This window comes from Apus apus, chromosome 4 (assembly GCF_020740795.1).
Source record: "Apus apus isolate bApuApu2 chromosome 4, bApuApu2.pri.cur, whole genome shotgun sequence".
Lineage (NCBI taxonomy): Eukaryota > Metazoa > Chordata > Aves > Apodiformes > Apodidae > Apus > Apus apus.
The window spans coordinates 105,547,550-105,564,176 of NC_067285.1; the positions used below are offsets into that span (position 1 = coordinate 105,547,550).

General features: G+C 38.4%; 1 protein-coding gene across 2 annotated transcripts in view; it reads right to left on the bottom strand.

Annotated features, from left to right (window-relative positions):
- Nucleotides 1-16,627, bottom strand: part of HTT (huntingtin) — an 84,124-nt gene that overhangs the window by 52,337 nt on the left and 15,160 nt on the right. Inside the window, exons 10-23 of one of the 2 annotated variants that reach the window (XM_051617074.1) lie at nucleotides 16,126-16,173; nucleotides 11,348-11,428; nucleotides 10,575-10,939; nucleotides 9,493-9,616; nucleotides 9,082-9,200; nucleotides 8,026-8,137; nucleotides 5,607-5,747; nucleotides 4,771-4,929; nucleotides 4,581-4,678; nucleotides 2,901-3,040; nucleotides 2,553-2,616; nucleotides 2,062-2,162; nucleotides 401-547; nucleotides 123-243 (exon numbers count right to left, since the gene is read on the bottom strand). In XM_051617074.1, coding sequence (XP_051473034.1) covers nucleotides 123-243; nucleotides 401-547; nucleotides 2,062-2,162; nucleotides 2,553-2,616; nucleotides 2,901-3,040; nucleotides 4,581-4,678; nucleotides 4,771-4,929; nucleotides 5,607-5,747; nucleotides 8,026-8,137; nucleotides 9,082-9,200; nucleotides 9,493-9,616; nucleotides 10,575-10,939; nucleotides 11,348-11,428; nucleotides 16,126-16,173 — 1,820 coding nt within the window. The remainder of the gene's footprint in view (nucleotides 1-122; nucleotides 244-400; nucleotides 548-2,061; nucleotides 2,163-2,552; nucleotides 2,617-2,900; nucleotides 3,041-4,580; nucleotides 4,679-4,770; nucleotides 4,930-5,606; nucleotides 5,748-8,025; nucleotides 8,138-9,081; nucleotides 9,201-9,492; nucleotides 9,617-10,574; nucleotides 10,940-11,347; nucleotides 11,429-16,125; nucleotides 16,174-16,627) is intronic. The other variant, XM_051617075.1, reaches the window with a different exon arrangement.

Consider the following 16,627-nt stretch of genomic DNA (forward strand, 5'->3'; position numbering starts at 1 on the left):
CTATTACTATTGTGACAGTACCAAAGCTGCAGATACCAATATAGCCAGGAAATAATTAAAAATAAAGCAAGCAAATATGAGAAGAGAAAGAGTCAGCCACTATAGCAACTAAGAAAACTCACTGTAAGTGCTCTTGTAGTGGATATTGTCAATGCATGGGAAATTGCTGCAATAACCCTTGACAGATTATTTTCCATAGTGACATCTGTTGGACTTTGCAGCATATTGTAACCTCTGTATGTTCTGAAATAAAAACATTTGTATCATTAAAACAAGTACATAAAAAAACGACACTTCATTCAAAAATTATTGTGGCTTAAATTACTATTAAGTTTTTTTATGACTAGTCATTGCAAATGGAGTCCACAATCCTTTTAAAGCCAGACAAGACACAACATACCTGGTGATTGTGCTCACTGCAAAGTGAGAAGGAGGCTGAGTCTCATGCATTAATAGTTTCAGGTAGACACTGCTCTGGTCCCGTGCTGCTGCCACAACTGGATCAGCCTGTCCTTGATCACAGTTATAAAATAGCTTTGGAACAAGCCTTAATAACAATTGTCAAAAAGGAAAAGTATTATTCAGAAAGTATTGATTATACTATTTAAAGTATATTAAAAATACATTTAATATACAACTCAGAAAGCTGCATAAAATAATTACACATAAACTTACAATTATTAAGTTGCAAATGAAAGCTGTTACTAAAACACATTGTTAAGCTGAATTAATCTTCTTACTGATGCTTTTCATTATATTCAAGGACCTCAAATCAGGACAAAGGAACTGCTCTAGACATATGGCAGTTTAAAAAAAAAAATCTTGCATAGAGATACCAGCCTATACACACTACAACAACCACTTTGCTAGAGTATTTACCCCTCAGTGTACCCCTGTCTCCCCATGTACTTTCCCCATGGATATCTGTGTCAACCAAGAAATACTTTCTACACAAAAAGGACAGTTTTTCACCATCTGGTATCTGATGATATGCAGCAAAACTGAAACAGACAGTACGATCCAGCCTTCTTGAACAACAACTTTTTCAACTTAAGACAAGAGTGAAAAACTACAGTACACACTTTTTATAAGCTCACTAACAATACTTTCAACGAATGCCCATACTGGATATTCCAAGGGGCTTCTGCAAGCTTGTAGCAGCTTTCTCAGTCAGGTAAGTCTTTTCCAACATTAACACATACTGTCACTAACTCAACATGAAGATGCAGGAAAACTTCAACTTGTTACCACTCAAATTTTAAAAATTCCATTTCAAAATCAAGTCCCTGAATAAAACCAACAAGTACTAGCTATGACGCAATAGTTAATGATTTCACTGCCAAGCTGTTTCTGTAATACGAATGATTTTAAGTGGCAGACTTGTTAAGGTTTCATTGCCTTTTAGTTGTTATTAGAAATGAACAGCAATTAATACTCTGAAAAAGCTAGGGAAGAGACTCCTCTGACAGCAAAATATTCCAGGAATTCAGTATTAGATGCTCACAACTCCTTTAAACATAAAACTTAAGTCCCTGAATTCTAATAAATTAGGCCCTTACTGTTTGGTGTGTTTCTCAGGACAGCAATTTTAACTGTAGCAGGTTACAGAAAACAGCTGCTTTTTAAAGATTAGCTACTTGACTGTAATCAGTGAGCATGAAAGTTTTAAGATAGACTACTTATAAGCATCTGGAAACTGTAACATTTGGGAGTTAGGACAACTTGGTACAATCGCAACATTTTAAGTCCATCAACTACTATCAGGATACTGAAGAAATCACTTCAGCATGCAGAAATTTGAAGCTGAAACTAAACTGACCTCAGAATATAGTACAGTTAAATGTAATTGTAATGCTAATAAAAAGCAAAGCACAATTGCATTATGATTCAGAATTATTCATGTTCCAGTAACCCAGAAGCTGCATTTGTCACCCATCCTTCATTTAAACAAAAACGTAAAAAACCCCCAAAGGGATTATTGTAGTCACAGGTACACAGTATCATGCAAATACCTTCCTAAACAAAACAAAACAAAACAAAATTCCCAAAACCCATATATACCTCATTAATGAAGCTGCAGCTACATGTCTCACTCTTGGATCTTCATCTCCAAGCAGGCATATTACAACATCATTAAGCACTCTCTCCTGAAGTTTCAGTAGCTAGAAAATAAGTCAGCACAGTAAAGTTTATTAAACATTTTCATCATTTGACCAGATTGTTAGAAGACAGCTAACGAGTGAGATTTCACCTGTTAAAGAAGTCTGTAAGACAACCTTTGCCTTAACTTTGCCAAATACACTATTTAAATTAACAAACAATTTTTTGAAGTTTAACACAATAAAAACCACATACACAAGATAACACCAAGGTATTTGATTCTCAGTAGGAAAGTATCTTTCGAATCGTAACAAGTCTCAGAACATGAGCCTATTTATACAGAACATGTGTACAACAAATATCAGTGCTGACAGAATTTAAACACAAAGTACTGAAATTGCACTGGTACCTTAATCCAGCACCAGAATATACTGATTGAATAGTTTACTTACACCAGTATAATGATGAACACCTCTGTGCAAGCTCTCAGTTCTTCCCTCCAAGAAGCTGACTAGCCTATGGTAAAATAGAATTTAAAGTACATTAATTAACATTAAACATTATTTCTCCCTTAGTTGCTCTGAGGGTTCCTTTTGTTTGTTTATTAGGATTGGGCTTAGTAGTGGTAACTCAATGGTAGCTTGGCAAAGGAATTACTACATTCCTTATAGGAATGATTGGTCTCAATTAATTTTATGAAATTTGTTAATATTTCAGAAGAAACTGCTCCATTATGGTTCCAGTTTCCTAAACACAACATCTTTGCATTGTAGTTACAACACCCATGGAAAAACACTTACCGAAAATCTACCTCTGCAAGTGTTTCCAGAAGTTCAGTCCTTACTAGCCAATATGAGCTATTCTTCAGTGTAAGGAGGTCAACAATTAATTGTAAACCTAGTTCACTGTAACTGCTACTACATAAGCTCATGATGCAATGCTGTGAAGAAAAAATAGCTTTCAGTTACATTACTGAAGAGGTTCTCTGAATCAAAGTATGTAAGTGATCATAACAGTTTGTTTTGTTTAGAATGCTAAAAAAAGTTATTGCTTAAGAGCTAGGAGACAGTACCAGAGTTAGGTATGGGGAGCTGGTGTCCTAGCATTGCAAACTACTAAGATCTATTGCTGAATTTAAACTCTGGAGAGGACCACAATCCTCAGAGATCACAGGACAATCCTCCAGTGAGCAAGGTCTAAAACTCAACAGGGCTTAAACATCACAAGCATTATTTTCTTTGCTATTTGAAAACTGTCTCTCCTAATTTCCACTGGGTATTTTTAAGACCCCTGCTTCTGATTCCCAAAGTTTTTCAATAAGTCTACCTCCTCATTTTAATGCCTGTTCAACTATATGCAAAGCATGTGATCTTTGGAAAAAGTCAAAGAATTCTATACTTCTACATCTTATTTAACTACACAAAAATGTAGCTTCTTCTTCAGGGATTAACAAACAAAAATGCTGAAAGTTATGAAGTCAGGCTACATTATATACCAAGAGAAAGAAAACATCAGAATTTCCCAATGTAAGTTGCCTGAACTGAACTGAATTCTATTTAAGTCTTCTAAAAAGTGCAATTGCACATGAAACCACTATATTCAAACAGTAAGATCATGGAACACAATGTTAAAAAGATTGCATCATTACACTAACTGGATTTCCTTCCCTGAGCTGGATCACAGACCCCTCCTCTTAACACATGAAATAATACTTTCCATAGGTTAACTGCATTTTTATAAAAAACTGTGTTTTGCCTCACTGACCCATAAGTTGCAATAGTCAGCCACCCTGTGCCCCTCCCTGATGAACTGATTTCCCTTGGCCTCAAATTTGTCCTCATTGTTCTAGTTTTTTTTGCAAATTCCTGAAGGAAAAGCTCACTCCTTCACCCCTCTGCTTCTTAATAGCACACCTTCCAGAGATGTTATTACAGAAATATAATTCCCATGCTTTAAGTTCCACTCACAAATTCAGCTATCATCTATATTTTAACAATTGCCTGATGGATCTTTCACCCAATATGAAACCCTTACTGTCCTAAGATTTTCCTCATTTTTAAAAATCATTGTTCAGAAAACAATTACTATTTTACTTGTATTTTCTCGTATTTAATTTTTGCTCTCCAAATACAGGATATGACTGTTACACATTCACACTTCCTGTTTAGGCTTGATATCCTTTCTATCTAATGCACTCATCCTACTGTTGCTTAAGGTAACATTACAGCTCATATCAGTACATTTATGACTAGAAATATAATTATTATATTATGCTGCTACACATTCTAACCAACATAATTATTTTCCAACTTTTTGCTCCTACTTTTCTGTAACTGAATCCATGTTTTCTACAATGAAGTCACTGGGGAAAAAGTCATTTATTGCTCCATGCTTATACATGTGAGCAGGGCAGGATCCTAGTCAACTTATAACACCCCTGTGATCTGTGGTGGTGCAGAAAAATTACTGCTTCTGCTTACCCTCACAGCTGTACAAGCCAGTTTGCATGTAACAGAGGACTCATCCTTCAGTGTTTTCTGTAACAGAGGTATGCAGTCTACCAAGGAAAAGAGATTTCCTACAAAAAAAACCAGAAACATTTTAGGCAATTAAAACAAAATAAAATTTTGGTTACATTAAAAAAAAGACAACCTTAAAATTCATTGTTACCTGTTGAGCTTCTGACATTGATCAGCCATTTTTCCACATCAAAGCGGGATTTAATTAGAATGGAGTTGACAATTGTTCCACACAGAATGGCAGTAGCTCCTCTAATCTGGGGATCTCCATGGTCAATGTAGTTCAGAATATCTGACACATACTGCTCCTCTAAGAAAATAAGTTACAACTACTTTATTTTAAAAATACTAGTCTTAGACTTAACTGATCCCTAAAAATGCTTCAGTGGAGTTACCAATTGCTGTACAGTCATTGTCAGTATCTTCACAAGACACCTGCCCTAGTTCTACCTTTGAGAGATCCCTTGCATGTAAGCCATGGATCATTCATACCATGCAGACCAATGATCACATAAAACCACTACTGATTGATTTCAATTGTACACAAAATGCCCTGAGGAAATCTAAGTTTTGTTCAACACTCCACCCTTGCTTCCATCAGTATCAAACCAGTTGATTACTCCAGGTCCCTGCTGATCATACTGTAACATTCACAAGAATTAATCTAGTGGCTTAGAAACCATCTACAAAATGGCCTGATCTAAATGAGAAGAAACAATTTCTAAGATAAAACAACCACTTCTATACAGCAGTTGTACTAAAACACCTTAAATCTGTCATATTTAAGCTCCTCCACTGAAATTTAACACTTATTACAAAAAAATAAAATCTCACCCCACATGCTATCAGTGCAGACAACATAATTCTTCCACTTGGTTTGTTTGCACATACTAAACTGCATTTACCAGTTTTCAGCATAGATGCTGCCTCACTTATTTCAAAACCCAAACACAACTGTTGAAATGAAGTATGTGAACTCCAACATACCATACTCTTCTCCCATTGCTTCCAGGGGTGTTTTATACAGTTTGCTGAAGAAAGACTCAGGGTGAAGAGCAACAGCTGCTCCAACACAACTTACTGCCAGGGCTTTTACACTGACTCTCACATCTCTGTCAGGAACTAAAGCTGGGGGAGGGGGAAAAAAAGGGTATTTAAAAGCTTCCCAAATTGCTTTAAGTTAATTAATAATTACATATCATATAAATAGCTTAACCTGGACAAAAAATATAAAGGCAGAGAAAGAAGTTGCATTTTAGCAGAAAAAACAGTTGTATCCATTTTGGTGTTGGTTTTTTTTTTCAAAAAGTAAAAAACCTAACTAATAATCACACACACTTCTAACTCCCTTCATTGCTGAGAATACAGCTACTACACTGTCCTTCCAAAAACACTACACTAGCAGAGAACATGAGTACAAATATCAGATCAGAAAAGGGAAAAAGAACAAATACCTTAAATGCTCATAAATACTGACACACAAGCACACGTGTGTGACAGAGACTTCCCAGTGAAAGAAAAATGGAAGCAACAGTGTCTGACAAAGGTTTTCTGGAAAATGTCTACTGAGATTTTATTGCTATGCTGAAAAGGTACATAATTCCTGTTTTGAGCCCAAATAGCCTCCTCTAGCAATCACTTACTGTCAAAACGCACCTCTTCGACCACCACATGTGTAAAAACGCATGAAAAATACATATGCCAGAGGGACAGGATGCCATCCAGAGGGACCTGGACAAGCTGGAGAAGTGGGCCCAGGTGAACCTCATGAGGTTCAACAAGGCCACGTGCAGGGTCCTGCACCTGGGCCAGGGCAACCAGATACAGACACAGGCTGGGGGAAGACATGCTGGAGATTAGCCCTGTAGAAAAAGACCTGGGGGTACTAGTGGATCAAAAGCTGGACATAAGCCACCAATGTGCAATTGCAGCCCAGAAGGCCAACTCCATCCTGGGCTGCATGAAAAGGAGTGTGGCCAGTAGATCAAGAGAGGTGATTCTGCCCCTCTACTCTGCCCTGGTGAGACCTCACCTAGAACACTGTGTCCAGCTCTGGTGCCCCCAGCACAAGAAGGATGTGGAGCTGTTGGAATGTGTCCAGAGAAGGGCCACAAAAATGATCTGTGGGCTGGAGCAGCTCTCTTATGAAGACAGGCTGAGGGAGTTGGGGTTGTTCAGCCTGAAGAAGAGAAGACTCCAGGGGGACCTCAAAGTGACCTTACAATATCTGAAACAAGCCTATAAGGTGGCTGGGAAATACCTGTTCACTAGAGCATGTGACTAAAGGAAAAGGGGTAATGGTTTCAAGCTAGGAAAGGTTAGATTTAGGCTGGACACTAGGAAAAAGTTCTTCAATATGAGGTTGGTGGATCATTGGAACAGGTTGCCTAGAGACGTGGTGGGGGCCCCATCTCTGGAGACATTCAAGTTCAGGCTTGATGGGGCTCTGAGCAACCCGTTCCAGTGCGAGATGTCCTGTCCCTCCTTACTGTAGGGTGATTTGATTAAATGTCCTTTAGAGGCCCCTTCTAACCCAAGATATTCTGAGTCTATGAAAAATGATCACAATAACTTAGGCAAATGCTAGAAGATATCAAAAGCAGAGAAAAAAAGTTCAACTTGTGAAATCGCGAAAATCAACTTGTGAAAAAGCTAAGCCTTTGAAAACATTAGGTCCATCCCCTGGATTATTACAGCTAAATCATTTAAAATATGAAGTCGTATTTCCCAAATATAAATGGGTGCAACATCACCTCCTCTACCTGAAGTACATTCAAAATAATTAACACTGAATTAAAACACAACTGAGTGATAAAGCTAAAAAAGGTATTTTTAATCTTGTTTTAATTAAAACAAATTATGCATTGGAAAAAAATATTGCAAAAATATTAAGATGAGTATTTGAAAGAACTGTATACTTCTGAACTGATTTTTAGGAGTTTCCACAGAATGATCAGCAACTCAGTGTATTGCTTCTTTAGTAAGGTATCAACACTTTTGTAGTGAACAAACCAGGAACCCAACACTGACAGGAAAGACAAACTGGTATTATATTGTCTTTGCAGCTTCATACAATCTAGAAACTGTCATGAAACCACAAATTAAATCTCAGAAGAATTTTAAACATAATTAAGTATTTGACTTATGGGTTAAGCTACCATAACGCTTCTTTAGGTGCCCAACAGTTCAAAACAGGATTCACTGTAAAGTGACATAAATTTGCAATTTTTTTTAGGTTTTTCCATATTCTGATGTGATTGTTCAAATCACTACAGCCACAGAAAAACCCCAACCCCAAAATCTACAATACAGCAAAATTAGAAGCCAGACAGAGTAAACTTATCAAATTTCCAACTTGGTACATTGAGAGACACAAAGAATCAACGAGTCTTGAACAGAAGCTTACCTCCTTTCTCACCAGTAAGTAGGAAAGAGGCTGACAGAAGCCTAACGCAGTGCACTAAAGGAGCAGAATTTTCATCGGTATAGTGACCTATGTCTCCTTTTACCCTGGAGGGCTAATGAAGGCAAATCACAATTTTTAGATTTAAAAAAAAAAAAATTAATCTCCAATTTAAATACAATATTAAGAGCAAGATACAGAAATACCGCACATCCTTAAATATACAAAGGTTGTAATACAAAATGTGTTTAACAGGTATTCTGAAAATGGGACTTAAAATTTAATGCTTTCAGGAAGTTTGTATACAGTAACACAATTGGTTTAATTTTATCACAGAAACCATAATTATTCTGTAGATTTTATGAATTTCCTATACTTGCTCTTTGCATCTGAAGGAGTCTGATAACTACTTTTTATCACCAAACAATAAACTTTGGAAACTCTGTAGGACAAGAAATTAATTCCTAAATTGTTTCCAAAGAAGGCTGACAACCCTCTGTAGTTCCACATTTGGAGTTCACCAGCAGCCCAAGCTGATCTGCCTCTGCTTACCACAAATAAAACCCTTTTGCCTCAGCTAAGAGTAAGGTCCAAAGCTAATGTCAAAAACCCGTAAGAGGAAACCAGCAACCTGTGGTTGTACTGGCACGAGCCTCTCTGCTGAAAGACAGGCTCAAAGAGGAACTTCTGAGGAGCCCGTGAAGTTACCTACACAGCTAGCAACCAGCACAAAGGTATTTCAGGCAATATAGTATCAGTGTAACCTACTAATGCATAGATAAAAAGGGTTTGTGTTCTCAGTAGTTTGTGTTCTGTTACAGTTTTGCTGGTGATTGCATTCAAGATGTTAACACTCAAACATTCACCTTATGTTAAACGAAATTCAAGCTGTAACTCAAATTTACTACCCAAGCTTAGTTATTTTGACCTTTAATGAAGTAAATCACATATAGAGGTAACACGCAGTTACCACTAAATTACATGATCATGGCAAACGTATTTATTTTTTAAACTTAGTGGCTTTAAACTTTAAACCAGACCACTGTGACTACTTCTCACCTTATTTTCATGATCACCAGCATCTGCTCCATCTTCTTTTGATGTAAATCTATCCACACTGCTATCAGAAGGCTGCCTACTATGGCTCATGGTTTTCAACAGGTGAGGCTGCTGCAGAGCTTTAGAAAAAGGCAATTCAGAATATATAATTTCAGACGCAAATTAAAAGCACTTCAGTTGAACTTAATTATACAAACACGAAAAATGAATTAGCAATGATCAAAACAAGTGATTCATTAGAAGTGCTAAAATATATTCCTAATTTTACATTTCCATCTAGTTATTTGTTTTGCATATCCATTACACGGCTCTTCAGTCCCTTGGAAGTTAGACAGCAGATGCACCTGTAACACCTGCCTTGAAGGTGTCCTCAGTTCTGTGTCCACTTTCCCCTGCCATTCATCAACATACCAATAGAAGAATTTCTGAAAGACTCTGATGAATCATCTTGGAGAATATTTGCAGCCTCATCTTCCTCATCCTGCAGTTGCCCAATCTGCATTCCCGAGTACTGTCCTTCAGCACCTTCCAAAACCTACACAGTGTAAGGAGAGGACTTAAAATAACTAAGCTTAACACACAGTATTAAATCTCAAACATACAGTGTTAGTGATCTAGAAAAAATCAGAAAGCAAATATGAGCCTGATAAATATCAGTGTACAGCTGTGTGCCAGCCCCAAAGCAGTTGCCTTCCTCCTCCAGCATTTGGGCTATTAGAGGCCAGAGTCACATCTGACAGTCTCCCAGTTGAGCCATGAACTTAACAGTGAGAAAGTCAAACTCGTGGTGCTTTGCCTCCTCTGCAGCTCTTTGCTCCCTTATGCCAAACACAACTGTCCCTCTATCTCAGCAGCTGCCAAAGACAACCAACACTTTTACTGTCACAAACTGAACTTGCTGTCAAACTCTCCCATGTGCTCACCGGTCCTGGATGTGTAAAGTCAAACTGAGAACACACTGTGTAGGACTAAAAAGGACAAGCAAGTTTGAACGTATTTTAACTCCATCATTCTAAAACAGAGAATAGTAAAATGGACATTTTCTAAAAGAGTGGTTCTTGAATCCTCACACCTGCAGGAGTATTTGTTCACTCTTTAACACTTCCATTACTCCTCCTGCACCAAAACTGTTGTTTATATATACACGAAATTAACAATATACTACTAAAATGATACATTTATGTCAAGACTTTGATATTGACATCCTTCCAGTGAGCGACTATCTGTTCATGCCTTCATATGACCCACCCAGTGAACATACTAATTATAGCTTTATGGTTTTTAATTACTGATTAAGTGAAATTGTTAAAAGGAGGTCAAGCTCTCCAATACAGGTGTGAGCTGCTGACCATTCCATTGTTACTAGCTGAGGATGGAAAAGTAGAAGACAAGTAAGTAGATGAATCCAAGTCTGGGCCCGCCATGGAAGAGCTCTGCGATATGTCGGGCCCCTCAGTAGAAGGGGATCCCCCCTCTGCCCGTTGCTCACTTACAATTTCTGAACTGTCAGAAGGTGTTACAGCAGAGTCTGGACCTTCGGTAGTAGTCTGAGAGCTATCACTAATTGGTGAGGAAGCCTGTGTCCCATCATTCAAGTCCATAGTAGGATCTGACTGGACAGCACTGATCTGGCTGGAACTTCGACTAAGCACATCATCCTCTTCCCCTTCAGTGGTTGTACTTGTCAAATCACAGCTTGGCAGGTCTACAGAGTCTGACTGCAGCGTATGTTGGGAACGTGGCTGCTCGGTGATGATGTCATGTCCAGTAGAATCAGCAGATGAACCCCCTACTGACCCAGCTGTCGATACTCCTGATGAAGTAGCTAGTTCACTGGTTATCTCACCCTTCACAGAAGCTGCAAAACACAGACATTTATGGGTCAATCAAATGTTTACACTTTTATTTTACTCTTGATATAGACACCACATAATAACCAACATATTCAACTAGGCTAAGGTCAGTTAAACTAGCAGTACAAAAATAAGCATGTCTAAGATTTCAGTCCATCTATGCCAGTAGCTCAATATGACAGCCTATCCATTAAATAAAATAAAATAAAATCAGTCAACTTCATTAGCTAAGTGTAAGTTTTATACCAGGGATTATTCATGGTTTCAGTTTGTTAGCATGTATTTTCAGTGCCCATTCACTTCTTAGTCACTATAACACATCACATTTATATTTTATTTAGAGCAATAAAAGAATAGATTTCTAATGTATAGTAAACGAGGTTGATTGCCCTGCTAGAGAGAAAGTCAGCTACCTGCAAAGGATGCAGAGCTGACATCCGAGCGGGTTTCAGGATCATCCTCCAAACCTTCTTCTTCACCAAGTAGTATTTTACCTGAGAAGTGGTAAGAAGAAAAACCTTTACATCTTTCCATAATTAGAGACAACTTGAAATGCTGAACAGATGAAGTCAGTTAGATATGAATTTTTAAAAAAATTTTATCCAAACCATTCTTCAAAGCTACGACAGGCAACAGGTGGGAAAGAGAAAGGAACGCAGCAAGTGAATATCCAGTTTCCCACTATCTGATCAGGAGAGAAACAGACAGCAGTGACAAGGAAACATGCAGTTAAGTAATTTTACCTACCAGTGTAACCATTCAAGAAACTACCTATGACCATTCTAGTTTATTTTTATGGACTATGTTTAAGATTCCACTGATTTTGTCAAGTATGTCCAATTAATAAGGACTGGATAATTGGCATCTGGATGTCTGCCCTCAATTCAGAAGGACATTAAAGCACCACAAGTAATAGAATAAACAACCTCTCCCTCCTTAAGGACAAGAAAATTATCAAAGGCTACTTGCAGTTCACGGCTTGGAACTCCAATGATAACAGAATGGAAAATGCCTAGAGGGAAGAGCAGCACAGACTAGAAGCAAAAGACAATGTAAGTGGGACAGAGTGATGAACCATGGACAACAGCCATTAAACCAGGGACTATTAAGGCAAAAACCTTCAGAGAGGCTTTTGCCACAGGAAAAATGAGAACTACTTTTAACTTAAGATAAACATCACAGAGTTCTCTCACAGAGTACTATCTATTTTAAATAGAGGCAGCAAAAAGAGAAAGATAGCTGCAGATGCACACTGCCTGGGAGCAAACCAAGGGTGGAAGTGTACTGTAAAGTCTGTAAATGGGACAGGATATAAAGTGCAGAGGGAGCTATTGAGCCCAAACTTCTGGATCTTGCAAGTCACTTGCTGAGAGAGAGGTATTCATAACTGCTTTGAGATAAGCCTGTTTTCCTATTTAGAATAAGCTTCACCATGCAAGATACCAATGTTTTGAAAATTCTAGGTGAATTCTTATACATCTCAATTAAGTTACCGAGGGTAAAAAATCATTAGCAGACTTCTAAAAAAATTTCTGTCACAACTGCTTTCATACATAACAGTAACATTATAGAACTGTCTTCCTCCAAAAAGTATGCTTTATCCTATTAACCTGTGAGGCAGAAAAGCAACCGTGACATTTCCATCTATGTTCTACGAACAGTGAAACTAATTGAGAACTACACACTCCTATAAAAGAATGAGTAAAATCCTGCTAAGAGTTCCCAACAAAAAGCATGAAAGATAGTATATTCTTCTGTTCTTTCTCAAATTTACATCCATTTCATTGAAACAAACCACGATATTCTTCTGCTTTCCACAGCTGATTACCTTTAAAAGTAAGTCAAGGAGGAAGGACACTGAAAAATACTCATTAGGCATATTAGGCTTTGTATGATCAAGTATGTATATAAAACAAGCTGCAGGATAATTTTCCATTATTTGGGGGGGGGAATTAAGATGAAACCACAGGCTTCCATTTCAGAACGCGTCTTCAGCCTTTTTTGCAAGTAATTTTCTGAAGCTGAAACACACAAACCAACAAAGGCAAGTTGCTCAAAACTAAAGTTGGTCTGAAGCAGCAAGACTGAAAAGACATGGAATATCTGAGTTCTTATGTTAGGGTCACAGATTTCTGTAGATGAGTCTCACTTCACATTCCTACACAGAAAAGGGATATTACAGCTAGAGGAGTTTCACCAAAAGCCAGTAGCAGAAGCCTACTACTCTATACAGTAGTCGACTGCAAAACCACTTCAAGTAGGAACTGGGAATAGGCTTGATTTTTCCCTACTTCCTATGATGGGAGAGCAGCAGGAAATGAACAATTCACAATTTGAAATTAAACAAATCATGCACGAAGTCATGAAAAGATTCCTTAAAATACATTTAAGCCATTGTTTTAGACCACAAAATCTTCATATTGTGATCTTGAAAAAGGATAAAAGCTGATGACTCACATGTATTCCCAATGAGCAAAGGAAAGGTTAGTGTTTTAACAAGTTACTTTAATTAAATTTACAGTATTGTTAATACTGCAAAGTTATACTGAAGGCTACTAACAAGTCACATATCAAAATGATAATTTACCATTTTTCATTTAAAACTGTTATGTGTTGTTATTCTTATTTGTTGCATTCAACAAATAATGGCCATGGCAGTCTGGTGAGGTTCCTGCTGACTGGAAAAAGGAGAACATAGCTCCTATTTTTAAAAAGGGGAAAAAGGAAGACCCGGGGAACTACAGGCTGTTTGGTCAGTCTCACCTCTGTGCCTGACAAGGCCATGGAGCAGATCCTCCTGGAAAGTCTGCTAAGGCACATGGAAAATAAGGTGACTGGTTACAGTCAACATGGCTTCACTAAGGGCAAGTCATGCCCGACCAACCTGGTGGCCTTCTACAACAAGGCTACAGAGATGGTGGATGGTGGCAGAGCAACTGACATCATCTACCTGGGTTTGTGCAAGGCATTTGACACTGTCCCACATGACATCCTGGTCTCAAAACTGACAAGGCATGGATTTGATAGATGGACCACTTGCTGGATAAGAGATTGGCTGGATGGCCACACCCAGAGAGTTGTGGTCAATGGTTCAATGTCCAAATGGAGGCAAGTGACAAGTGGTGCCCGTCAGGGGTCAGTGTTGGGACCAGTGCTGTTTAACATCTTTGTTGGACACACGGACAGTGGGATTTGAGTGTGTCCTCAGCAAATCTGCTGACAATACCAACGTGTGTGGTGTGGTTGACACCCAAGACGGAAGGGACGCCATCCAGAGGGACCTTGACAGGCTGGAGAGGTGGGCCAGTGCCAACCTCATGATGTTCAACAAGGCCCAGTGCAGGGTCCTGCACCTGGGTCGGTGCAACCCTCAGGGACATCCTCCCAGGCTGGGGGGGAGAATGGCTGGAGAGCAGTCCTGAGGAAAACAACTTGAGGGTGATAGTTGATGAGAAGCTCAACATGAGCTGCCAGTGTGTGCTGGAGCCCAGAGAGCCAATTGTGTCCCGGGCTGCAGCAAAAGTGTGGCCAGCAGAGCCAGGGAGGTGATTCTGCCCCTCTACTCTGCTCTGGTGAGACCCCACCTGGAATACTGTGTACAGTTCTGGAGCCCTCAGCACAAGAAAGATATGGGCCTGCTGGAGAGGGCCCAAAGAAGGGCCACCAAGATGATCAAAGGCCTTGGAGCACCTCTGCTGTGAAGACAAGCTAAGAAAATAGGGGCTGTTCCGCCTGGAGAAGAGAAGGTTCTGGGGAGACCTTAGAGCACCCTCCAGTACGTGAAAGGGGCCTACAAGAAAGCTGTGACAGGACAAGGGGTAATGGTTTTAAACTGAGAGAGGGGATAGTGACAGGACAAGGGGTAATGGTTTTAAACTGAGAAGGGGACATTTAGGTTAGATATTAGGAAGAAATTCTTCACTACAGGGGTGGTAAGGAACTAGAACGGGTTGCCCAGGGAGTTTGTTGACGCCCCATCCCTGGAGGTTTTTAAGGCCAGGTTGGACGAGGTTTTGTGGTGGCAGGGTTCCCTGCTCATGGCAGGGGGGTTGGAACTTGATGATCTTTGAGGTCCCTTCCAACTTTAATGATTCTATGATTCTGTCTCATCTTCGGATGCTGCAGCATTATCTACTTTTGGAACACTCTCTCACTCTACTGTTTCTAACCTAGAAATTACCTCTGTATCCATAAAGCACTATTTCGTTCAGCTCTAACCATTATTTTACATTTATGTGTATTCTTAAAGCATACAGGTATAATCTTTAAGCATTATGAGATACCTTGCAAACAAAAATAGAAGGACATACTTGGATAAATTGCAAGCTAGTTGCTATAATGGTCCTTAAAAGTTTGCATCATCTTATTTAGTCTTTGACAATTTTCCTTGAAGATTTTATTTACAGTATTACACATCTCTCTGCTAACTGTGCTTGCATGATTGCACTACACTCACACATAGGTCCACTGCAATAATAACATTGTGTTCACCTAAAAAATTATGAAACTGTTACAAAGCTGTATATACAGTGATTCCACTACTGATATGACTGGCTTTAAGCAAAGTGTAAACATATAACTAGATAGGAAGTGCTTTCATGGGAAAATAATACTTCAGAGCAATTGTATTATTTAAAATCCTGCTAAATGAATCATCTACTGAAGGAAGAAATGAAAACATTCACAGCAAGACATAGTATGAATAGAATTAACCATCTTTAACATAAAAATTAAAAAGCATCACATCAAAGCATGCAAACAAACATGCACATGCATTAATGAAAGAAGAAATAAACCAGGCCCAACAAAACGAAGAAGGTTAAATATTTTGTGAGTTACATTAAAGGTTAAATATTACCATCAAATGGAAGAATGCCCTGTTCAGAGAGATTATTTTTAGATGTGCTCTTTCAAAGTGAAAATCGCACCAATATTCACCACCATAATTTTGTCAGTGAACTATAGCAAAAATAAGACTGATACTGCTTTTAATAATTTTAGAATATTTTGATTGCCATTTCAGAAATCACATCAGAATTCTTAAGATTTACAGTGATTAAGCTCAGCTGATAACACAAAGGCATTTGTGAATGAAGACCAAAGTTCAGCAAGACAATGAAGTGGGAAGGGGGGGGAAAAAAAGCCAAAAAAATCAGGAAGTAATGCAATATTTGTTTTTAAAAAGAATCACCTTTATGTTTTCTCGCAAGAACAGGGCTGCATGAAGACCCCCCTCCAGCTGCAAATCACAGAAAGTAACACATCAGGGCAAAGACAGAGCTGCTGGAATCATGAAGGAATTCTAATAGCCACAAATGGGAAGGGCAAAATTAAAAAAACCAAAGCCAGGAAGAAACAGCAAGCTTGTTGTTTTGAAGTCCAAGGTTTTGTATCATTTGCCATCAAGTGACCTTTTTTCCAAGCCACTTGTGCAAAGTTTGCTTTTACAAAAATATGCTCTAAATTTCACTACTATGATTGCTTCTGGCTAATGAATTGCCTTCTAATAGCAACAATATTAGAATGATCCATTAGTTCAATACAGAAGTCCTTAGAGAAAACCAGAGACTAATTATTTTGAAACACATAAGTAGCAGTTAAGAGGCACTTTTAAGAACATGCACTTCACAGACGAGAACACTGACAGCTGATTTTAACAGTTATAGATAAATTTAAGTCATGCTTTCATTTCA